The 26,260-nt window shown below is 45.5% G+C and overlaps 1 protein-coding gene across 3 annotated transcripts in view; it reads left to right on the top strand.

Annotated features, from left to right (window-relative positions):
* B4GALT3 (beta-1,4-galactosyltransferase 3) overlaps positions 1–26,260 on the top strand; it is a 456,858-nt gene that overhangs the window by 406,507 nt on the left and 24,091 nt on the right. For all 3 annotated transcript variants that reach the window (XM_078669020.1, XM_078669018.1, XM_078669019.1), the window contains exon 5: positions 11,708–11,830. In XM_078669020.1, the coding sequence (XP_078525146.1) occupies positions 11,708–11,830 (123 nt within the window). The remainder of the gene's footprint in view (positions 1–11,707; positions 11,831–26,260) is intronic.

Below are 26,260 nucleotides of genomic sequence, written 5' to 3'. Positions count from 1 at the left end.
ACATGGAGATGTTAGGCTTGCCAGCACATGTGCTTGCTGTGACTAGGTCACAGGCCAGAAGATGCCCCACTGAACAGGTGCTGGATCCTGAAATTATGGACCAGACACCTTCCAAGAAGAAGAGCAGTAAGGGTAAGGCTTTGCCTTCCCCCTTGCCCCAGGTTGAGGATCAAGTCTCTGGGGAGGCTGATCTGGAAGAGCTGAGGGAAACTGAGCCTAAAGAGCTTGAACTTGATCAAGTTGAGTTTCTGGGCTCAGGGGGACCCTCCAGAGCAGACCTGGGGAAGGAACAGTTGAGCTGCCCTTCCCTTGAACCCCTCAGACAGCAGGCTGCTGCTGAGGCTGCAGGGAATGCCACAGGTGCCCACAGGGTATACTGGGAAGATGGACTCCTGTACGCTGAGTCAAGAGACCCCAAGCCTGGTGCAACCAGGAGGCTGGTCATCCCCTTGTCTCTGAGAGGTTTCCTTCTCACCTTGGCCCATGAGATTCCCCTTGCAGGTCACTTAGGTCAGACAAAGACTTGGGACAGGCTTGTCTCACACTTTCACTGGCCCCATATGAATGAGAATACCAAGGAGTTTTGTCGCTCCTGTGTCACTTGCCAAGCCAGTGGTAAGTCAGGTGGCACAACAAAGGCCCCCCTCATACCACTACCTGTGGTGGGGGTTCCCTTTGAAAGAGTGGGGATTGACATTGTTGGTCCAATGGAACCCCAGACAGCATCAGGGCACACGTTTATACTGGTGGTGGTGGATCATGCCACCAGGTATCCTGAAGCTATTCCCCTTAGGACCACTACAGCACCTGTAGTGGCAAGAGCCCTAGTTGGAGTGTTCTCCAGAGTGGGTTTCCCTAAGGAGGTCGTTTCTGACAGAGGTACAAACTTCATGTCAGGATATCTGACTGCAATGTGGAAGGAGTGTGGTGTGAACTACAAGTTCACCACACCCTACCACCCACAATGCAATGGGCTTGTTGAGAGATTCAACAGGACCCTGAAAGGGATGATTCATGGACTACCTGAAACTCTTAGGAGAAGATGGGATGTCCTGATCCCCTGCCTCTTGTTTGCTTACAGAGAGGTCCCACAGAAGGGGGTTGGCTACAGCCCTTTTGAGCTTCTGTATGGGCATCCTGTAAGAGGACCCCTGTGTTTGGTGACGGAAGGATGGGAGAGACCTCTCAAAAAGCCTGCAACCAACATAGTGGACTATGTACTTGGTCTCCGCTCCAGGATGGCTGAGTACATGGAAAAGGCATCTAAAAACCTTGAGGCCAGCCAGGAACTTCAAAAAGCTTGGCATGACCAAAAGGCTGTTCTGACTGTGTACCAGCCAGGACAGAAGGTGTGGGTGCTGGAGCCAGTGGCCCCAGCAGCTCTGAAAGACAAATGGTCTGGGCCCCACACCATCATTGAGCAAAAGGGAGAGGTTACCTACTTGGTGGACCTTGGAACTCCCAGGAGCCCTCTCAGAGTGCTCCATGTTAACAGGCTCAAGGCATATGTTGGCAGGAAGGACATGAGCTTGCTCATGGCCACAGATGAGGGACAGGAGGAAGAGAGTGACCCTCTCCCAGACCTGCTCACTCAGAATCCTGATGATGGATCAGTTGATGGTGTTGTCTTTTGTGGCAGCCTCACTGAACATCAGCAACAGGATTGCAGGCAAGTCTTGCAATCCTTCAGACATATGTTCTCTCTGACACCCAGCCAAACTGATTGGTGTACCCATGATGTTGACACTGGAGACAGTCTGCCTGTCAAGAGTAAAATCTACAGACAGCCTGATCATGTTAGAGACTGCATCAAAACTGAAGTGCAGAAAATGTTGGAGCTGGGAGTCATTGAGCCCTCAGATAGCCCTTGGGCTAGCCCAGTAGTTCTAGTGCCAAAGCCTCACACCCAGGGTGGTAAGAAAGAGATGAGGTTTTGCGTAGACTACAGAGGCCTCAATGCAGTCACTAAGACTGATGCCCACCCAATACCAAGAGCAGATGAACTTATAGATAAATTGGCTTCTGCCAACTTCTTAAGTACATTTGATTTGACAGCTGGGTATTGGCAAATCAGGTTAGCTGAGGAGGCCAAACCCAAGACAGCATTTTCTACCCCTGGAGGGCATTATCAATTTGTGGTAATGCCCTTTGGACTGAAAAATGCACCTGCCACCTTCCAAAGGTTGGTGAATCAAGTCCTCACTGGGCTGGATGACTTCTGTGCAGCATATCTAGACGATATTGCTGTCTTTAGCTCCACCTGGGAGGATCACCTGGTCCACCTGAGGAAAGTGTTAGAGGCCCTGCAAAAGGCAGGCCTCACTATCAAGGCCACAAAGTGCCAGATAGGGCAGACACAGGTTGTGTACCTGGGCCACCTTGTAGGTGGAGGCCAGGTTCAGCCACTGGAGAGTAAGATACAGGCCATCAAGGACTGGACTCCTCCAATCACCCAGACTCAGGTTCGAGCTTTCTTGGGCCTGACTGGGTACTATAGGAAGTTTGTCAGAAATTATGGGTCCATAGTGACCCCTCTTAATGACCTGACAAGCAAAAAGATGCCAAAGAAAGTTCAGTGGACAGCAAGCTGTCAGAAAGCATTCAATGACCTAAAGCAGGCCATGTGCACAGCACCTATCCTAAAGAGTCCAGATTACTCCAAGCCATTCATTGTCCAAACAGATGCTTCTGAGTTGGGTGTGGGGGCTGTTCTGTCTCAACTGAATTTTGATGGTAATGATCAGCCTATTGCTTTCATTAGTAGGAGGTTGACACCCAGAGAGAAAAATTGGTCAGCTATTGAGAGGGAGGCCTTTGCTGTGGTCTGGGCCCTGAAGAAGCTGAGGGCCTACTTGTTTGGCACTCACTTCACCATTCAGACAGACCATAAGCCCCTCTTGTGGCTAAATCAGATGAAGGGTGAAAACCCCAAACTGCTTAGGTGGTCCATTTCCCTACAGGGGATGGATTTTACAGTGGAGCATAGACCTGGTACTGATCACAGCAATGCTGATGGGCTCTCCAGGTATTTCCACTTAGAGCAAGAAGACTCACCTGGTCAAGGTTAGTTTATTGTCCCAAAGTTTGGGGGGGGGGGTCATGTAGGAGAGTAGGGTCTGCAATCCTATGATCACCCAGATTTTTGCTTTTTGCTGCACTGGTTTACGACTTTCCCTGGCTGTGGGCCTGCTAATCAGACCCACAGCCTAGCTGTTCTCTCTATCCAAATTGTACTCAGGTACTGAATTGGCACTGGGCCCTCTCTAAATCCCTGTACCCAGGGCTGAGGTACCCAGAAGTCTCCCAGGGGCTGAAGCATGTATTATGCCACCCCTGGGCTGACTAACTAAACTGACACAACTGGCTGCACGACAGCTGGGGCAAGGTGGTGTACTCACCCTTTGCTTTAGATATAGTATACCTATATCTAGCCCTAAAATGGACACACAGATCTCCTATCAGTCACTCCTATGGCAGGCCTTAACAATCCTGAAGGCAGAGTGCTTGGAATCGTGTGAGATGGTGCTCCGGCATGAGCTGAGCCTGTCTGCGGCTTTCGGGATCCATCCCTTAGCCGTTTCCATGATATCGCATACCATATACTCTTAAGTGCATTATAATCCTTGCGGTTATATGCCAACTCTGGTATCGCTTTATCAAAACATGTCGAGTAAGGTGTCATACGGTATACACCCGTTACAACGGATCTTTTACTCCGCAGACCCATTACAACGCGACCATTACTCCGCATACCATTACAACGCATTGCGCTGGGGGGCGCTCTAGGATAGGGGATAAGTATAATTTACTATCCAACACCTTCCCTAGGGTCCACGGGGACTGGAGTTAGAATAGTAAATTATACTTACCACTATCCAGCGCCCCAAGGCGCTATGCGTTGTAACGGTATGCGGAGTAAAAGTCGCGTTGTAATGGTCTGCGGAGTCAAAGTATGCGTTATAACGTCATACATCCTGTCATACGAATTGGAATACTAACCCCTCGCCAATTCTGGCGACGGGGTTAGCATTCCACCCTTCTAGAGGGACACGACATGTATGTAACCCCTAACCCCGGTTAAAGTCAAACAGAGCCTCAGCTCCACAAAATGGATGCTGCCACCGAGACACAAGTCTGCCCTCCTGCTGCTGGGAGTCCTCCCAGAGCAGGAGATAAGGACAAAGGGTTTCCTGCCAGGGGCGGTGCCAACACCGTCCCAGACAGGGTTTTGTGTATTGTAGGTAGGCAGGGCTTTAGAGGAAGGTGACTGCACGTGGCTCACTGTGCATAGGCTGGCTGGAACCAGTTCCAAGGTCACTCCAGACCCTGTGCTGGGGAAAAGCCCGCCAAGGAAGTGGGTGTAACCACCCACCTCCTGGTCCCACCCCTAGGGCAGGACTTAGTCGCGTGCCAGCCCCTTTTTACAGGATAAAGGTAGGAACTGGCCCCCTTCCAAATCAGATCATCTTTGAATCCTGAAACTACTTTCCACGAAAGGAACTCAAGACTTCTTCCTAAGATTTCTCCCTTGTGACTAAGGAGTAGTCACCCTGCATCCGCAGGCAGCATCTTAAGAACACTGCGGTCTGCTGCAAGTCTCTCCTCCGGATCAAGACTGCCCAGCTCGACGAGAACCGGCTTCCCTGGCACCTCTGACCTCTACCTACATCATCAGTCACGCTGAGATTCGTGGGTGTGACGAGACCTCGAGGGACCGGCCATCTTCAAGACTGCACGACTTCTGCACAGCAAGCCCGCCGAGTAATTTCCTGGTGAGTGCTTTGGGGTCCGAGAAGCCCCGACCCTGAGCAGCTCCAGCACCGAAGAGTAGCCCCCCAGCATCTCCACGATCGGCGTGGGGCCCTTCTGCTTTTTGCTGCTCACCGCGTTGTTTGGCTACTAGCCCGCTGGCTTGTGGCCTCCTGAACGACGCCCGACGACATCACTGCTGCTAGTCTGGTTGCTCCAGACTGGCCCTTGCTCCCTTCCAGAAGAGGAGCACTCCGGACCCTCCTGGTCCACTCAAGACGCCATTTTGAGTCCACCGCGTGGGCTTGAATTAGCCAAGGCTTGTTGCCCAATCCTGGGTAACTTCGACGCCGACAGCTTCATCCATCGTGGGACAGCTCGCCTCTCCATCCTGGTCGCCGACAACGCCTCCTGGTCCGTGAGATCTGCAGAGCCAGCGTCGCCCACTCACCTAGTCGAGGTGACTTCGCCCGGTGCCATCCTGGTGCCCACTTAATCACTGGCTAGTGATTCAAGAACTTGGTCCCCTCTGCTTTCAGGTTTTCTTCTTCCTTGATCCAGGCTTGGATCCATCGAACTTTCCTTCACTGGTCGCCTGCCAGCAACTTCCTTCTTCCAGGCTCCTGGTCCGGCAACGAGATTCCCGACGTCTTTTCAGACCTATGCAGCTGCAGCCCCTGGGCTAGGTAACTTCGGCACTTTGGTGTCCCAGCATAGCCTCACTATCCTAGGGTCAGGATCCACTGTCGTTTTCTTCCTACCAGGTCGGGTTCGCCCGTGAACACTAACTTTGCCTTTACTAGCTCCCATAGACTTTGTCCCGCATCCCGCGTGAGAGTGCACACTCTGCACCCGAGTCCCCTAGGTCTCCTAGAAGTAATCTAACGATTCTATAGTCAAGTCCTAGCGAGTCCAAAGCCTATTAGTACTGTACTTACCTGCTAGTAATTTCGCATTCCACTTTTAAAGTATATGGTTTTTCGTGCCCCTCGGGCATTTGTGTATAACGTGCTAACTTAAGTATTTTCGTAAGAGTTTTGTTGTGTGCCTAGCACCCTGTCCTCATAAAGAGTACAGGGTTGTTGTGATTCTAATAAATACACTGTTTATTTTCATAACACTTGTGTGGTGTCCTTTCACTGGGTGTTCAAGGGGTAATGTGATGGTAAAACAGCTGGCTTAACACGCCCTCTAGAGTCTTAGCCTTAGACTGCTCGTATCCATGCTACTAGGATAGCTGGTCTATAAGGTTGACTTACAACCAATCATCAATAAGGGTTGTTTGGACTGATATATAGTGATCACTAGAATAGTGAACACTGCACATCAGGCCAACCTCTCACAGCCTTGCAGACAATCAAAAAAGACACAGACACTGCACGAGCTCTCGGCACATTACAATTCAAAAACCAGTCCTTTCGAGGGCACAGGGGCAGGAGTCATCCCTCTTACAGGGGATCATATCAGGGAAAATCCTCTTATTCCTATAATCAAAATCGTTCACAATACCAGCAGCGGCAACAGCAATAAGGTCGTCAGACCTCCTACGGGAGATCGAACTTCAGGGGGAAAAACCAGAGGAAACCAGCCGGTGGACGCCAATGACCATTTCCAACAGCCAGTCCCTCCACCGTCTCGTTCTTTCAAAATTGGAGGAAAATTGACACACTTCCTCCACAATTGGACATTAATAACAACGGATCGGTGGGTACTCCAATTAATCCAACACGGACACTCATTGGAATTCAGTTCAATCCCACCGTTAACTCCTCCTCGCAAGATTCAACACAGGCACCTAAGATTACTTCTTCAAGAAATCTCTTCAATGTTGAAAAAAGGAGCAATAGAGCGAGTTCCATCAGCTCAAAAAGGGAAGGGATTTTATTCCTGATTCTTTCTCATACAACAGTAGAAGAAGAAATGAAGGCCCATACTAGATCTCAGGGCACTCAATACATTCTTGAAGAGCCAATCGTTTCGAATGGTGACCATCCAGGAAATCTTGGGATCTCTAGAGGAAGGAGACTTTATGACGTCTTTAGACCTGCAAGACGCATATTACCATATCCCAATACACAGGCGCCACAGAAAATTCCTAAGATTCGCAGTAGCAGGTCAACACTACCAATTCTGTGTCCTCCCATTCGGTCTCAAATCAGCGCCTCGCGTTTTCACAAAGTGCCTCGCTCCTGTGGCAGCTTTCCTACGTCAACAAGGACACCAGGTCTTCCCCTACCTGGACGACTGGATGGTGAAGGCACCATCTATGACAGACGCACAAATGTCTTCCAACGCCTGTCTCAATATTTTCAAACGCCTAGGTCTGACACTCAACTACGAGAAATCGACCTTACAGCCCTCCAAAGTTATAACATTCCTGGGGGCAACTCTAAATACGACCTCTTCCAAAGCATTCCCATCTCGGGAAAGGAAACACAAACTGATCACTCTGGCCACCACAGTGTCTTCAAGGAACACCATCAAAGTCCGTACTTTCAAGTCCCTACTAGGGATGATGTCTTCTTGCATACTACTCATTCCTCACTGTCGGCTCAGAATGCGCCCCCTCCAGGAGGCCTTGACCAGGCAGTGGACTCAATGTACAGGTTCTTTCGATGATCACATAGTCATTACTCGACAAATAACCAAGGCCTTACTTTGGTGGAGAACAGACAAGAACCTATCGAAAGGTCTAACGTTCTTGATGCCTGCAACTCCACATGTCATAACTACAGATGCTTCTCTAGAAGGATGGGGTGCAGTCCTTCAAGAATTGCAAATCAGTGGCAAGTGGACAGAACAAGAAAGGAAACTACATATCAACCTCCTAGAACTGAGAGCAGTTCTCCAATCTCTCCAAGCATTCCTCCCTCGCATCAAAAACTCAGCAGTGCTTGTAAGAACGGACAACACAACAACAATGCACTACTTGAACAAGCAGGGAGGGACACGTTCGCTGACACTATCTCGCGAATCGCAAAAAATTTGGAACTGGCTAGTACACAACAACATCAAACTAACAGCAGAGTATGTCCCAGGCAAGGAAAACGTCATAGCGGACGCTCTAAGCAGACAGAGGTCTCTGTCCCACGAATGGGAACTCAAGCAAACAGTGCTAAACGACATCTTCTCGGAATGGGGGAGACCGCAAATAGACCTCTTTGCCACCAGGGAGAACGCCAAATGCCACAACTTCGCAAGCTGGCATCCCCAACCGCGGTCACTAGGAAATGCATTTTCCATCGCATGGCGCAACGTGTTTGCGTACGCATTTCCGCCATTTCCCCTGATAACAAGAGTCATTCGGAAAATGAAAACGGAGCACTGCACATTGATTCTCATTGCCCCATACTGGCCGAGACAGCATTGGTTCACGGACCTCCGTCGCCTCTCAGTCCAACCACCAATCCATCTGGATCATCATCCCTCTCTACTCTCGATGTCCAACGGCCAAGTACTCCACCCGAATCTGAAATCTCTCAGATTATCGGCATGGCTCCTGAGTACCGAGAGTTCTACCAACTAAACATCCTGCAGGAGTGCAAGGAAGTCCTAGCTAAGGCAAGAGCAATTAGCACAAACAAAACTTATTCCTTGAAATGGAAACGCTTTTGTGTTTGGTGTAAGGACAACGATCTCCATCCCTTAAGGATCACTCTGGAGCAGTTACTGCCATACTTATTACATCTGGCACAATCGGGACTTGCCCATGCCTCTATCAGAGTTCAACTGGCAGCAATCTCCCGCTTTACAAGAACTTCAAAAGGACCCTCTCTATGGTCCAACAGATTAATAAAGCAATTCCTTAAAGGTCTCTATAGATCATTTCCACGGCCACGAAGAGTTCCACCAACATGGCACCTTAATGTGGTACTCAACCAATTGATGAAATACCCGTTCGTGCCCATCCATAGGGCTGATATCAAATACATTTCATGGAAAACAGCACTTCTTTTGGCTTTGACCTCAGCGAGACGGGTCAGTGAGTTACAAGCTCTTTCCATACAAGATCCTTTCATGCAGTTCAGAGAAGACAGAGTGATTTTAAGAACTAATCCTCGCTTCATTCCTAAAGTCCCCTCGGACTTCCATTTAAATGAACCACTCGTACTTCGCTCATTCTTCCCAAATCCCAGTACTGCAGCTGAAAGATCCCTTCACTCTTTGGACCTAAAAAGATGTCTTAAATTTTACCTAGACAAAACAAAACATTTCAGAAAAACGAATCAGCTTTTCATCGCTTTCAGCAGACCTAGAAAAGGCATGCCACTTTCCAAACAAAGCATTTCACGATGGATATCATCTGCAATTGCTTTTTGCCATGACAAAGCCGGACGTCCATTACACTCCAAGGTCCGAGCGCATTCCACAAGAGCTGTGTCCACATCGGCGGCACTATTCGCTGGAGTGTCGATTCTGGACATTTGCAGGGCAGCGACCTGGAAATTGCCGCACACATTTACCAGGCACTACTTCGCCATCTATTCCAGTAAGATTAGCCTTCCCCCTTCCCACCATCCTGTACTGGTATGCACATTTATTTACTTTATTCTTTGTACTTGTTGATGGTTACTAGGCACATGATATGTATTATCTCAGACTGCTCATAATGTTCCATCACAAATGTGCATAATGTATTGCTTGCTACTCTGATTCAGGCATGTGAATCTATGAAAGACACCCATAATACTGGATAAGAAATGCGTTACTTACCTGTAACTGCAGTTATCCAGTATTGGTGTCTTTCATAGATTCACATGCAACCCTCCCGCCTCCCCAGGAAGGGCTCACCTCTCACTCTATAACATATATTACGTCTACCTAGCTTGGTGCGTACGAAAATCTGAGAGACTGAGGCTCCAGGAAGGTTCTAGAGGGAGGTGGTAGCTGATTGGCTACCTTCAGGAGTTTGGTCCTTTTTACAAAAGGACATAGATAGGCTACTAAGGCAAGGCCCTTAGGCCTACTTTTCTCTATGTATGTCTATAGGACATTACTTTTCTATGTACCGGGGACTCCCATCTCGACGACGGGGAATGATTCAGGCATGTGAATCTATGAAAGACACCAATACTGGATAACTGCAGTTACAGGTAAGTAACGCATTTCTTCATTCCTTGGTACCCATTATCCCATTGAGTGAGTGTAAGGACTGCATTTTCACCTTTGTTTTTGTGTTGTGTTCACCCATGCTGATTGTCACCATCACACCTTTGTAGCACCTTCAACCCAAGGGTATTCTGGTGATTAAGACCCTGCTTGTATACAGAACAGAATGCTGTAATAAAAATCAGTTTTCATTGGTCTCTCCTACAATAAATTGGTTTCAGGACTTGGCGATTATATTTTTACAATTAATAATAATAATTATAATAATAATCCACATTTGTAAAGCGCGAACAATCACCCGTAAGGGTCTCTAGGCGCTGGGGGCCATCGGGAAGATTAAGCAAGCTATTGCCCAGAGTAATATGGTGCTGGGCTAATCTGCCACCGGGATCGAACCGTGATCCCCAGATTCCGGAGTCAGTTGCCCTGGCCGCTGCGCCACACCTCTTCCCAAACAACAGGAGAGAGAGGGAAAATACTGAAGCCACTCTTGGTCCCCCTAAACAATCTCAAATAAACAACAAAAGAGTACAGCCAACAAAAGAAGAGCCAGCAAGAGAAGTCACTCCTGTTTTTTAAAAGAACCCTCACCCACCAACCTGGTTGGTGATATGCTTCATCATTGGGTTCCCACCAGAGAGGCTGAGTGCCTCCCTGGTGTGCTACGACGCCTGACTACAGTGGAGTGGGTTTATTTGTGATGTGAGTGTACAAAAGGTGAGTGGAAAGCCATGCACCCATATGGCACCTGCATACTATGCAGGTGCCATACGAGTGCATGGCTTTGAAGGACGTGTGACTACAAGCTACCACCCCCCACCTGGACCCATGCTGTAAGGTTACTATACACTTAAAACCCAATGATGAAGCATGTCACCAACCAGGTTGGTGAGTGAGGGTTCTTTTAAAAAACAAGAGTGACTTCTCTTGCTGGCTCTTCTTTTGTTGGCTGCACTCTTTTGTTTTTTATTTGAATATATTTTTACTACAGTCCATCATTAGCAGCTGCACTCTGCTTAGCATTAAGCTTATATCCTGCACAGGGTCCCCAGCAGCGATTGTAGTCAATGGTGATCCAGGCGGATGAACATGGCCATTGTGTGATCTTCTTTTAAGAATTTCAAATCTGAGCATTCACAAACTGTGAATTTGTGACCTTGTGAGTACAGAAGTCCCGAGTGGAGTGCAGGGATCCTCTCAAATAGCATTGGTAGGCATTGTAAATGTTCATCACAGAAATTCCATGAGGCTTGTTTTTGGTGACTAGTGTGGGTGCCAGATGCCATCTGGACATGCTAAGGTTCTTCCTCAAACAGGAGAAGGCGCAGGTGAAATGCGGTTTTTACCTCAGAGAACATATTGGATAAGAAAGTAGACTTAACTGTGTGTGGATGTTCAACCCCTTGATTTTAGGCTAGTTTGGATTGTGCTTTGTCCTTTTTCCTAAAAAGCTGTGGGCTCGGCACTGGATGAGCGGGTAGCAAACGTATGTATATTCATATGTTGGTAACTAATCCTAATTGTGAGCTTCGGTCGAATTTTGTGAGCTAGTGGTGTAATGGCTGAACGAGATTCCATGAAAGCATTTGTCGTCGATGTCGATGCTGTTTGAACATACCTTAAATGGATGACATTGCTGAGGCTGGTACTGACTGCACCATATCAGGGAGATTTGGTGTCAACTGAGGATAGTGAGTGAGTGACTGAATCTCTATTGAGAATAGCACTGCATTGATGTGGACAGTCGTACACGTGTTTTATATCTGGCTTTCTTCTACTCACCTTGCTGAATCATGAACATTTATCTTCCTTCCCAAATATACTTAATACAGCCTTTTGTTTTTCACAGCCTTCCATATCCTCAGTACTTTGGTGGCGTATCTGCGCTCTCGCCGGATATGTACATGAAAATGAATGGCTTTCCTAACGAGTACTGGGGCTGGGGAGGCGAGGATGATGACATCGCCACCAGGTAAAGCTACATCACAACAGTCTTGATTTGATCTTTCCCTTCAAAATCTCACTCCTAGGTCTTTCCTTTCATTAGTTGAGAGTTGAGAAGCTTTATGGAAGGTCTTTTCATTTTCTTGAAATAAAAATGACATTCAGTAACAATGTGCCTTCACAGTGAGGATGCCGGGGTATTTTTCTTCTCAGTGCCTGACTGTATCCACAGACTCACCTTGTGGATGCTGCAGGACGCAGATAACAGTGGGCCTACAATCTGAGCTTTGTCAGCGCCAACCACTCCTCCGGTATAGGTGAGTCATGCTGTTTCCTTGGTAGCCAACATTTTACTTCTTCAGCTGTGGCTTCAGTGGAACAGAACTCCAAAGTGATGGATCCACTTTTGTACTTAGTGTGTGTGTAGTTAAATGCTGAGCGGGAAGCCATGTAAGGAACCATTGTATTACCAGCCATCCTCTCAGTATTTGTGAAACAAACTACCAGTTCATACACTGGTTAGGTGGGATAAATGGGAAGATAACTCCAAACTACTGGTAAAAGCATTTGGACACGCTTAATGAGGCTGACTCCAATGATAGGATCAGGTTATCCATAGAACATGATCATCTGTGTGCATAACACTCCAACAACAAAGCATGGATCTATGGAATTTGATCATGAACTTTGGCAGAAAATATAAAAACCTGCTGAAAGAAGACAGGTAAAGCTAGAGACATTTATTTTATCGAGCATCAGATAACAGTAACAGCCAGGTCAAAATGCTAACATCAGCTTAAAGTGCGGAACCCACACCCCCTATCAAGAATAGAATGTGTCTAAGTGTTTCACAATGCAGCACCAAGGAAACCAAGTTGCATTATGATACAAACATAGAGCATGCCACATTTAGGAAGAGAGATTCCCCTTTCGTTTCTCGGTTCTCATTTTCTTATTGTAGTTCTGACAACAAAATAGTGAGTCCTGCAAGGCTGGATGCAGCTGAAAATATTAGCCCACTGGTGTTTTTTTCTATGTAGGTGGTTAATTTCCCAAATGCTTCCAAAGTTTGTTTTGCGAAACTCTCCTAAACAACATGCCGCTGAGCATAGTGCATACTCTTTTAAAAAGTCGGCCAAGAAAATCTTCAAAGTTGACAGTCTGACATTATTGTAGCAACTACTAAATACATTGCTAAATTTCGATGCAGTACAACCAATAAGACATTTTAAGGCACAAGAATGTTGCTTTTTTCCTTGGAGACATTGGCATGGTCTACACACAAAGGATATGAGAACCTAAAGTGCCTGGTGTGGCATGATTGGAACAATATGCAAATGTCTTAAGTACTTCACTTACATATCAGAAAATAACCCTGCTTAAAGCTTTCAATAAGTCCTCCATTGATGACAGATTCAAGATAACCGGTTCACCACTGCTGAAATACCTGAAATTAATATTATTTCGTCAAATGGGTCACGTCTATTAAGGTGTTCATGCCCAAGGATGTCCAAAAATAGGTTATAAAAACCTAACACCTCAACTTACTGTTTGGACTCTTGTAATCCAGATGGCGCTTGACAGGCCAGATAGACATTTGCCACTGTGTTGCAAATTGAGCAAGGACAAAAGCATCAGTCATAAATATCATGAACTGTCCAGTTAACTATTTTCAGTCAATTATGAGAATTAATAGAAGTTTACAAAATCTTTATTTATCATTGAAGGATTGGTATGGTTCTTGTCATCTTTATCTCATTTAGTCTAAATGACAGAAATATTGAGAAAAGATTGATTAGTGACAGCATAAATAAAACAGAGTGTTTCATAAAGGAGATTGTCCCTAAACTAGCTAAAAAGCCTAACATACTCTAAATTAGAGAACCCATAAAGAGTTATTTCTAGAGAAGAGCAAGATTTTACGAGCATAGAGAAGTCCTGAGCATCCCATAAAAGGTAATTCCGGAAACTCACCTGAGTCCCCACAGCTGCAGTAGCAACCGTTAACTATCAGTGGTAGTGGAATGATCGTTGCAGTAGCATGGATCAAGAAGAATCAGGACGGTAGAAAGTAAAGTCACTGTCAGCAGTAGCTTCCAGCATCGAGGAGTAAAGAGATGATTGAGGTCAGAACTCCAACAGCAGCCTACCATAAGTAAAAAACAACTTCTAACTCTCGAACTAGGAACACTCACATGTTATAAAATATAATACAATAATGTAACAAATTAGTAGGTGTACGATGCTCTCATCCAATGAAAACCGGTCATCCGATGATATCGTGAACATCCATTGCTTCTTCTCCTGTTTCCCACTATAAACACTCACGCTGGTACATAGTTAAAAGTGTTGCAAGTTCTGAAACACAAAGGAAAGTTCTCATGAGAACCTTCTTACTTAAGCTAATAGCTGCTTGCAATGTCCCTTTGTGACTACAAATGGCTAGTCAAATGGAATAAAACAATTCTATCACAATATCCTGATTAAGCATACATTAAATATGTCTAAATTATCCTTCATTCTAACTGTTTATTCATTATGCATTTACAGCAAAGTTCATTGTGAAGGCAAGAGGATCTAATAAAGTGCACTGAAGCAAAAATAATTTTGAAGTCAGCACATTCTTTCCCTACACATTTAAAGCAAACACATTTTCCCTACGTGTGATTTACTTATGCATTTTTTTTAATAGAGTTAAAATGCATTCTAAAGGGATTATGAACACTTTCAGTATACTTGCTACAACGAAGGGCAGGGGCAGACCATCGGGGGTCTAAATATATGGGTAGGCACTCATCTGGGTGCTAAAGCAGCCCAAATACCAACCAACTCCCCTTGACGTACAATGTGTCCTCCTAACGCTTGCAGATTCTACACAAATCGCCCTACTTAACATCTACTCGAGGCCTACACAGAGGGGGCAAGAATCTGGAGTAATCAACCAACTGAGGCAGTTCATTATGACCCTTGACCCAGCAGTTGTTCTAATATTGGGTGGTGACTTTAAATTTCAGTTCGAGCCCCTTACCAATGCAAGTATAGATGGCCTATCTGACGAGGACCAGTATTGGCGTATTCCCGAACCACAGATCTCTCCAGTTAGAGCATGGACGCCGTTGGTCCTCCAAATAAACTCGTTCACCCTTTCATCTTCCTTGAGGGCGTGCAACGGTATGACAAAGTCGGATAGACCAGGCCGACCAACTTTTAATAGAGAAGGGCAAAATTCCCTCATAGACTTTATTTTAATTGAACCCAGAACCTGGGATATGGTTCTGGATTTCCAAATACACCCAAGGAAAGACAGTGATCACAATGCCATGGTTATGACACTTAAACCAGGGAGTCTGGGCCTGTCTAACCCGGCAATGGTGACCAACCCAGTACAATATCCGTTTTCGTTAACCAACAACAGGCGGAGAGCCAAATGGCCACATATACAGGGTACCCCAAACAGACTTGCATTTATATATCAACAGGTAGTACCACATCTAAGACAAATGGGCGAGGTTGGGGCTATGGATATGCCACTAGGATTGGATGATAAGCCCCTGGAAATACACAAACAGTTGGTCTCTAAACTGTTTGATGTGTTTTATCCGGAAGGAAGTAAAAAGGCAAGACCTGTCCCCACCCATCCCTGGTTCGACCCCAGTTGCCGAAATGCTAAAAAAGATTTGTTACTCGCTGTAAAATCAAAGGACAAGATAAGGACCAAGCAATGCCGGCATAGATTTAAACAGGCTATTCAAAGGGGAAAGAAAGAATGGGAAGCCAATAAATGGGAGGATATTACAATTGCACTTAAGCGTAAGGACTCTAAATCCTTTTGGGCAATCGTTAGTTCTGAGGGGAGTGAAGGCAGATCAGCGATTGAACCCAATATAGCCGCAATCGTCTGGGAAGCACATTTCGGAGCCTTGTATGCATACTCAGGCGATGACAGTTCCTCAACCCAAATCACCGGCCTCCCCGATGAGCATCGATTGGAGGGGGCCTGGGATATTACTGCATCTGAGGATCGAAGCTGCCATTGCTAAACTTTTACCCAATAAGGCACCAGGTCTAGACAAGCTTCCGGGGGACTTATTTTGGTCTGAACCGAACATTTGGGCACCATATCTGGGTCTCCTCTTTAATGCCATATTAAAGAGCATGGACCCACCAGATACCTGGCGTGGAGCAGAAATAGTCCCCATCCACAAAAAAGGCTGTCCCCTTGTGCTGTCAAACTACAGGCCTATCAGTTTGATAGATATTACTCAACAACTGATGGGACGGATTCTTTTCGATAGAGTTCAGGTCCGGATAGAGGAAAACGAGATCTTGAGTCCCCTCCAGGCCGGCTTTAGTACGAGTATCTCGACCATGGACCAGATATTTAGACTCCAGGTTTTCTACTGGAAAACGGTGAATGTGGAGGGTGGCAGCCTCTACGTCATCTTTGTTGACCTACGGTCAGCATTTGATCTGGTCCCGAGGGATAAGTTGTGGTGGGTACTGCTTGACTTAGGCCTGCCAACCTACCTATTGGATGTGCTGATTAGACTGCACACTGACACCTATGCACAAGTTAGGTGTGGGAAGCACGGAGAACAGACAGCCCGCTTCCCAGTGAAAAAGGGGGTGCGCCAGGGGTGCGTCCTGGCCCCTACCCTATTCAGTCTATATATAACTGGGCTTATAGACCACCTACTTAGAGTTGAGGATACCGATGCACCAAGGATGGTCTCTGGTAGGGTGCCTGCATTGATGTTTGCGGACAACACTTTGTTGTTGTCCAAAAAATCAACAGGCATCCAACGAACCCTGGACGGTTTTGCTGATTTTTGTGTTTCGAGAGGTCTAGAAATAAATTTAGCTAAGACTAAATTTATGATTTTCAATCCTCCTAGGCAGACTCGGCTAAATCCACTTTTGGAGGGAATCCCACTTGAACGAGTAAAAACTTTTGAGTACCTAGGTATTACCCTCACGGAACACTTTGATTGGGACGCCCAGTTAGCAAAAGCTGCACTTAGATTAGCATAAGTGGCGGGGGGATCCTGAAAGTGCATCGAGTTTCAGAATTTAAACCAGCTGCCCCTGTTATAGAAATCTACAAACTTCAGGCTAGAGCGGCTACTATGTACGGGGCGGAACTTTGGGGACACCGTAGGCCATCCAACCTCATGAAGACAGAACACACGTTTATAAGGAACTTACTGGGCCTTCCAGTGAGTACACCGCTAGTGCCTGTCGGTATGGCCCTAGGGTTATCTCCAATTGAGGAGGAAGCAGCTTTACGGACACTGACATACTGGAGAAGATTATGGTCAGTTCCTGAACTAGCTTCCTACAAAAATGAATTCTGTGAGGTCTGGGCTGCACTAAGAACAAGGAAAATTCCGTGGCTAGTACAAATCAAGGCAACCTGTACCAGGATTGGCCTGTATGAGCTCTGGGAAACTCCAGATGCAACTTGCCCATTAATATCTAGGGCTGATCTGGTCTATCACTTCAGGCAATATAATATATTGTCCTTGCATGCGAGTTCTACAATGGGAAGATTAACAATAGAGTTCCTTCAGGTAAAGGTAGATTACAGACAGGAGGATTTTCAAGTCTTGATCTATCCACTACTGGCGAGGAAACTCTATATGCAGTTCAGGATTGGTAGTCTTCCGCTTAGGGCATTTACTAGTAGATGGGATAGTACGAGGAATACTGAATGCCCTGCATGCAAACACAGTCTTGAAGATGACACTCATGTCTTCTTCTTTTGTCCAGCTTATCAGGCCACACGGAAGTACTGGCTGACTCCGATCTGTAGAAACCTAGGCTTCAGACAGTGTGCTCAAGCCTTTAGAGTTCTAAGGTACGACACCCATCCCCCATTACCTTTGCTGTCTCGCGTTTTTTAAATAGTATGTGGCATAGTCGTATGAAATTTCTTGAATAATTTAATTGTTAACAGGAATATTCGCCTAAACAGTGTTTTAACTTTTTCGATAACTAATCATTGTTTAATTTGTTTTTATGATGCATTACTTCTTAGTTTTAACCTTGTGACTAATGTGTACATATATGATGGGGATTGAATTTGCACTTTATATATGTTATTTAATTCAATTACCTTGTGTAATGTATATATTTTATCTGCACTTTTATGGTACTTTGTGACGAAATAAAGTTATCGAAATGAAAAATGATTATGAACATGTTCAAAACACACAGATTTTCCCTATGTGTCATTTTTCCACGCAAAGTCATTGCTGCAAAGGTTTAAATGCATTCTCAGGTGCAATTGTGATACGCTGTGCAAATCGAAATTTGTTTTTAAAATGTATTTTGTACAAAGGCATACACACAGCTGTAAAATGAAGGAGTAGTATGCATTTTAAATTTAAACAGAAAAATAGTATGTTGCAATACAGCATATTATCTGACACCAAATGCAATTCTTGGAGCTCCTTACCCACTTGATACTGCTAGACTGACAGAATATGTCAACATAAACAGACTGGCAACAAGCATTACTCTTCTCGCATTCGAGGTCAGAAAATGCGTTTATTCAGGCACCAAGAGAAACCCCGCCAGAGTAGCATCTTTCAAGGTAGCTTTTACGTCCGACTTGGTCAGATTTTTCCATTACACAATAGAATGATTCATAAAGCGTTTAAAGGAGAAATTGGAGGTGTATTCTCCGGACTACTACCTTTGTTAGTCCTGGTACTTGACTGGTGCTAACTATTCTCATAAAATTAACAACTTCCCATCAGTTGATGAATGTTGAGACATTAGCGTACAACTCTTGACAATACTATAGCTCAAATACCTCTTAGAGTTCTGTACCCTGAGTTTTCGACAAATAGAACCGAGACAGGTGAAACTTTTATCGGCTGTTCGTACTGTGCTATGAAGACGACTTTGAATTTACTTCTGGGACTTCATGCGAAATCCGCACCATTCTGATATGGTCCTTTGATGTACTTATTACTAGAGCATCCGCATGAGCGCTATTGAAGACTGAAACATCCTCCAGTTGAAAAGGTTGATTTTGAACCTGGTATTTGGAAACAGGAGAGGAATAAAACCAGTGAGGAAGCTGAAGCCTCTACAGGGAAAGCTGAGACAAATCACTTCACTCTGTGCGCTCTACTACCTGTGAGAGCTGTGACAAGGTCCTGGGTAAGAGCTGGTTCAGAAGGTGCAATGCAGAGGTGCCGCCAATGCTGCACAATATTCACACAGACTGACATGACTGGCAATCTATCAGCTTCAGACTCAGCTGAAGGACTGACTGCCTCATCACATCACTTCTCTCGACAGATTCAGATTTATTAAGTTAGCACAGTTCATTAAAACCATTGCAATAGAAAATGTCTCCATAGCGTCTTTACCACATTAAAAACAAAGTGAAGCCAACCATCAAATTCATAACACATGTTTCGAACAAGGCAATCTTGTACTGTGACCATAACAGTAATTATAAGCTTCAAAATCAAGGATAAAATCAGCCTTGTGGCTCAATTTGGTGGAGAGACTCTAGAACAAAGTGCGAAAATAGTCTGTGATGAGTTTTTGGGAAGGAAGAAGAGGGAGAGGACAGGTTTTCCAGGAATCTCACATATTTTCCGGATCTTGCGAGCGTTTGAATATCTGTAAAAGGAAAACAGAGAGCAGATGCCTCCCAACATGTGCTGATGCCCCTTTTTAGATATAATGGTTTTATGAGCAGTCTTCTAGGAGCGTCTAGGGCAGGACAACAGCACAGAATATGCAGCTATCATTCAGACCTGTAATTGCACAGTCTACAATGCCCCTCCTCACCAGTTGGAGCCCATTGGTTGAAGACCGTGGAGCGGAGACCTAGAAGACGCATAAACATTATATGTTTGCGGGCCACTGCATTCAAACTATAAAAAAGGTACGGTTGCGGTACCCCGGGGAGGTATGAATCATTCCAAGGGAGCAAGATAGTTGACATTTTTTTAAACCCGAGTGTCCATCTGGTAGGAGATTTCTCTTGCCTGCTTATTGATAACCCTTTTCCAGACTGTGTATGGAATAGAGTCTGCAGTTAGTGATGTTTCATCGATATGTAGCGTTCTTATGGCTTTTACAATTTGATGGTACCATGGGTTCCCAGAGCTGGCAAGGGTTACTTTTAACCGGGCTTTAAGCTTATTATCTGCGGCTTTTAGTGCCCTTATGTAGTACTTCAGTATCAGCCTCACAGAAAATAGATTGCCTTTGGAGACCCAGCTCAAGTCGTAGTCTTGCCCTTTGAATATAAATTCGGGAGACGAAAGATTTATTTATAAATGGTAACATGGTTGAGACTGGCCGAGCATGCATCAGGAAAGATCTGGCGCCCATAACTTAGGGCAGGAAGAAGGGTATCTTTGATCACCTTCAGTATGGGTTCGGCGGAGGAACTACTCAGGGACTGTTGAGTCGAGTCAGGCTGTATGTTGTTGCTCCAGCTCTCTTTTTCAGGGCAGCTAAGTGGACTGATGGTCTAGAAGACTCGCTAAACCAAACCTTATATTTTGACGTTGTTTTAATCTTTGCAGGCCCAATGTTCCACGTTAGAATTTTCTTTTTCTTGCAACGGCCGAAAATCAAAACCTTGGTCTTATCCTGGTTAATTGTAAGAGCATTAGCTGTATTGTATTTGTTGAGCTTACACAAGGCTCATTGGAGGCCAGACTTGGCATGGTCCATTATGACAATATCGGCAGCATATTGCAGAATGTGCGGATTCGTTTTTGAGTGGCCCAGTTTTGGCGGAAGGAGGCTGCTTTGCTCCAGGAATCTCCCCAGGTCAGCTCTGTAGAGGTTAAACAAGCGGGGAGCCAGAACACATCCTTGCTTTAGGCTGTCTGAAGTTGGAATATTTGCAGAGACTGTCGTGGTGCCAGTTCTGACTTGCACCCATGTGTTCTTATGCCGGGAGATAAGGGCTCCAAGCAGGCTCAGTGGGATCCCCCACTTGTCTAATTTCCTCCTTAGGGTGTTACGAGATACTTTATCGAAGGCGGCACTGTAGACTATAAAGCAGCAATAGAGGGGGAGCAGATTTTTTTTGCGCTGCTTGTTGACTCAGAATGGCGATGGCAGTGATGTTGTCATTTGTGGAGGCAGAAGTTCGGAACTCAGTTTGAAAGTATGGTAGAATGTTATTTTCCGCAACCCATTTTTCTAGTGACTTGAGAAGACACTGAGCATAGACCTTGGCTTCAAGATCTAATAGGGCTATGAGTCGGTAGTTAGCTGGAAGGGAAGGGTCCCCTTTTTTAAGAATTGGACATAAGATCGAGCCTTTCCATGAATCCGGTATCTGAAAGGTAGTAAACGCATATTTGTATAAGGGAAGTAATTGCTTAGCCCATTCTTGCGGCGCACATTTGAATACAGCAGATGGAAGGCTGTTGGGCCCTGGAGCACCATTGTTTTTCATAGATATCAGAAACTAGCAGACCTGGGCTGGGGTAGTCAATTCACGGGTATCTATCAGCGTAATGTCGGCAGGATCTCTGATTATGACCTCAGCGAGGTCCAGGATATCACAGCAGTATTGCTGAATCACTTACTGAGACCAGAGTGCTTCAGAAACTGCGTCCCCCCTGCTCTTATTGGAGGAGCGAAGTTTGTTTATGTGGTTCCAAAAGTGAGTCAGGTTTTTTTCCTTTAACAGAGCAAATATCTTTACCCAGTCCTTCTGTTCTTTTTGTTTCTTAGCTTCCCATGTTGATTTTTTGTAGGCTTATCGTAATAAAGAAATAATATTGGCAGTAAGCTCCGTACCTTTAGATTTATGCAAGCACACGGCCCTCCTTAGAGCTCTACATTGGGTCACTAAAACCGGATTTGATTTCCCCGCGGGGAGGCCTGGGGAAATCTGTGAAGAACTTCAGGGCCTGTTAGAATGTCTCTTAATTTAGTAATGGCTGTGTCCCACCTATGATGATGGCCTGTGGGAGAGTATTGAATGAAATCTGGAATTATTTCTATGAGCCAAGTGCCCACCTTAACGGCACCTAAGGAGTCCCATTTGATTCTTCTGACTAGAGTGTTGAGTTCGATCTGCATTGAATGCCCGGCTTCAGTTACTTCAACAGCAACAGGAACTTACAAGTCCATTATTACAGTCAAAAGGGTATGATCGCTCTCTGTACGAGTGGGGATCTCCATTTTAACTAACTTACTTGCCAGAGATGGTGATAAAAAAATATAATCAATGGTCGAGAGATTCTTAAATGTTGCAGATAGATGGACGCTGGGATCCTGTGCCAATGTAATTTGCTTCGCAGAACGTAGATTGTAATTGATTAAGAAGGTGTTCATGGCATCTTGCTCTTTCGTTTTGGTGACTAACTGAGCGTTGAGTCCCAGGTCTCTGATGTTAAAATCGCCTAATAACAAAACTTCAGCAGAAGCAAACTCAAGTAGGAGCTCTTCCAGGTGCTTGATCAAAAGAGCTGTTGCCAGTGACTTGGATGTTTTAGCTGTGTTGTAGCAGCAGTTGATTAAAAGCAAAGGGAAGGCCCTGGTTGGGGTTGAAAGACCTGTGATTAATACAATTTGCCTATTCAAGGGGTTCCGATAGAGGGGGTAGCTGCAATCTTGCAGGTATGTTTAATGAAAATGGAGAGGCCTCCAGAAGGTCTGCCATAAGAATTAGGCCGGGATGCTGGTTGGAAGAATTCATAATAGCCGTGGAGAGCTGATGGAAACAAAGACCAAGTTTCTTGAAAGCAGAAGATATCACTTTTGCTCAAATAGTTCACTGCTGATTTTGTTGAAAGGGTTGACTTTAACCCGGCGGCATTCCATGAGGGAATGGTCAGTCTAGAATCTGACCGCTTAACTAAGCCGTTAGGAGGAATACTGCTGGGGGTAGAGGGCTGGAGGCTCTTGGTGGGAATGTCCATGGCAGATGTGAATATTGTGAGGGACAGAAAAGATTAATTTACAGCTCACCAAACGTTGGTTGTTGTTATATGAAATGTTAATGAAGTTATCCGCTTTTGATGCATCTGGCAGCCAGTCATGGGTTGCACCCCGTGACCCTTTCAGGTCGCTTGTGTAAGACCTCGCTGGTTCATCCTGGAGAAGTATGTGGTGATATTTCTGTTGGGGAGGGACCCTGAGTTCTGTGCCCAGTCTTCAAAGAAACTGGCTTCCCCAAGAATTGAATCCCTTAGGGATTCTCGTGACCACGTAGTAACAGTTGCTTCCGAAGCCCCATTGCCTGTTATTGAGGCAAACTTGACTGCTATGAGATCAGAAGAGGTAATCCCAGTGAACACCGGGACGTGCTTGAATAGGTGAAGAAGGTTCTTTTTGTTAAGAATGTCATGTGGGCCCTCTTTTTCAGGACCTTGATAATTCTGTCTCCCAACTGTATCAGGAGGAAGCAGAGGGGCCTAAAGTGTAGAGGTGTAAAATCAAATAGACAGTGATTCCCCTCTAATTGTCTTCTCCCCGCGAGTCCTGTAAAAGTTGAGACTGAGAAGGCATTGGCATTTATGGAGGATAGGCCCAAAGGGTTTTGGTTGGGTCACCTGTTGGGTGTCGCAGAGAGGGGCCTATCAGTACGCTGTCTGTTGTGGCATATGGAGCGAGGGTTTTATGGCCTACATTTCCCGAGCACTTATTAGGACCACTCCATGTGTTTGGGACTTCCCTTGAAGGCTGAGCTGTGGTGTCTTGCCTGCCCAAACTTTGCCCTTGTGGGAGTGTCCCTTTTGATTTTAGATGACGATGACACGGGCTTCGTGATGGTAGAATATAATTTTGTATCACCGGGGGCCAGAGAGGTCACCTTAGGAGCCTCCTGAATGAATGTCCGAGGGTTATCAATGGAATTGTAATTATCAGTGAGAACCACTCTGGAATCGGGGATTTTCGTTTTTGATTTTAAGCCTGATTGAAAATAGGAAAGTGAGAGAGCCCCCTCTCTTCAGAGTCTGGCTTAGTAGTAACCGCTGTCCCGTCAAGCCCGATCTCTGTTTTACAAGACGTTGTTTTTTGTTTTTGTTTTTTAAGTTTCTTTTTCTCCCTTCTAGTTTAGTTTAGTTTATTTGTTTAGCACAGTTAATTAAAACCATTGCTGTGAAATATCCATATTAGCACAATTATCGCATCAAGAAACAAAACTGAAGAAGTACACTGTCGTTTTAAAAAAAATCTATACATTTAAAAACAATTTTAAAACTACCAGTGTTAAGTTACTATTGAAGTCCAAAAATGAAAAGATTAGAACAAGAGGTGCTAGACAAGGGGAGGAAAAAAGACAGTAATACGTTTTGGGGGGGGGGGGGGCAGGAAGCCTAGGAGCCGAGGAGGGTGAGAAGAAATTTGCCAAGAGTCTCACAAACTTTCCAACCCTGGCAAGCGCTTGAATATCTGTGGAGGTAAAACACAGAGCCGTCGCCTCCCAGCATGACCTAGTGCCCCATTTTAAAAATAAAGGTTTTAATAAATGCCTTCTGGGGCCATCCATAGCGGGGCAACAACACAGTAGGTGCGGCCATGATTCTTTGTGGTATGAGCACAGTCTGCAGGCCCCCCCCTCCTTTGAAGGAGCCCATCTGTAGGAGGCCGTAGAGCACAGGCCTAGAAGGCGCATAGACAATATGTTCTTCCATGCCACTGCATTCAGGTTTTCCAGTAGATAGAATTGCGGTACCCCAGGCTGGTATGAGACATTCAAGGGAAGCAAGACAGTTGGTGTGTTTAAAGCCTGAAGGTCCGTCCGATGAGAAATTAGTTTCGCCTGCTTATTGATGACTTTTTTCCACACTGAGTATGGAATTGTGTCTGAGATTAGCAGGGAGCTGTCAATCTCTAATGATTTAATGGCCTTTGTCATTTGACGGTTCCATGGGTTTCCAGGGCTGGTAAAGATCACTTTTAGGCAGAATTTTAGGGTGGTATGTGCTGCTTTTGATGACCTTATAAAATATTTCAAAGTATCTGCCTCGCAGTAGATGGACTGCCTTTGTAGTCCCAGCTCCAGACGTAGTCTTGTTCTCTGAATAAATTTCGGGAGATGAAAGATTTTTTGTAAATGGAAACTTGGGCATGGTCAAGGCTGACACAGCATGCACCAGGAAAGGCCTGATGCCCATAGTTTAAGGCGGGGAGTAGTGTGGCTTTGATCACTTTCAAGATAGGTTCTGCAGAGGGGCTGCTCAGACTGATTCAGACGAGTCAGGGAGTATGTTATTGCACCTACTCTTTTTTTCATGGCAGCTAAATGAGCTGTTGATCTTGAGGTCTCGCAGAACCATACCCTAAGTAATTGTATTTTGCTGTTGAGTTGATCGTTGCGGGCCCAATGTGCCACCTTAAACTTTTCTTGTTCTTACAACGGCCGAATATCATCACCTTGGTCTTTTCTTGGTTGATTTTTAGCACGTTGGCCATATTATATGTATGAAGCTTACTTAATGCTCGTTGTAGCCCCGTTTTTGTCTAGTCCATTATGACAATATCGTCAGCATATTGTAAAATACGCAGATCCCGTTTTGCAGGACCCAGCTTTGGTGGGAGTAAATTGCTTTTCTTCAGATATGTTCCCAGATCGGCAGTATAGAGATTGAACAAAAGCAGAGCGAGAACACAGCCCTGCTTCAAACCGTCTCCGATGGCAATTTTTCTGGAGACTGTCTTGGGGCCAGTTTTAATTCGCCCCCAGGTGTTCTTGTGCAGGGAGATAAGGGCTCCTAGCAGGTTCTGTGGAATCCCCGATTTGTCCAGTTTCCTCCATAGAATGTCGCGAGACACTTTATCGAAGGCTGCGCTGTAGTCAATAAAGCAGCAATATAGTGGAAGATTATTTTTTTGTGGCGCCTGCTGACTCAGGAAAGCCAAAGTTGTGATGTTGTCTATGGTGGATGCTGAGGAGCGAAACCCTGTTTGAAAGTAAGGTAGAATATAGTTTTCTACTACCCAATCTTCTAAGAGCTTAAGAAGACACCGGGCATATGCCTTCGCCTCAAGCTCTAGTAGAGCAATAAGTTGGTAGTTTGCTGGGAGCATGGGGTTTCCTTTCTTGAAAATGGGGCATAAAATCGAGCCGAGCCAAGAGTCTGGTAGCTGGCGGGTCATAAACACGTTGTTAAATAATGAGGCAAGAAGTTCGGCCCACTCTGCCGACGCACATTTAAAAACCCCTGCTGGAAGGCCATTAGGCCCGGGGGCCCCGTCGTTTTTCATTGCCTTCAGAAATTTGGAGACTTCGGCTGCAGAGGTCAGCTCATGGGGTTCAGTCAGCGTTGGATCGACATTATCTCTTAAATCGGTCGCCACGGAGTCCGACGTGTCACTGCCGTATAGTTGAATTACATGCTGGGCCCAGACTTCTTCACAGACTGCGTTCCCTCTGTTGTTATTCGACCAGCGGAGCTTGTTCATATAATTCCAGAACTGGGATAGGTTCTTGCCCTGTAACAGTGCAAATATT

This window comes from Lissotriton helveticus, chromosome 12, assembly GCF_964261635.1.
Source record: "Lissotriton helveticus chromosome 12, aLisHel1.1, whole genome shotgun sequence".
Taxonomy (NCBI): Eukaryota; Metazoa; Chordata; class Amphibia; order Caudata; family Salamandridae; genus Lissotriton; species Lissotriton helveticus.
The sequence above is the reverse complement of the archived record's forward strand: the minus strand, read 5'-3'. Positions and strand labels throughout refer to the sequence as shown.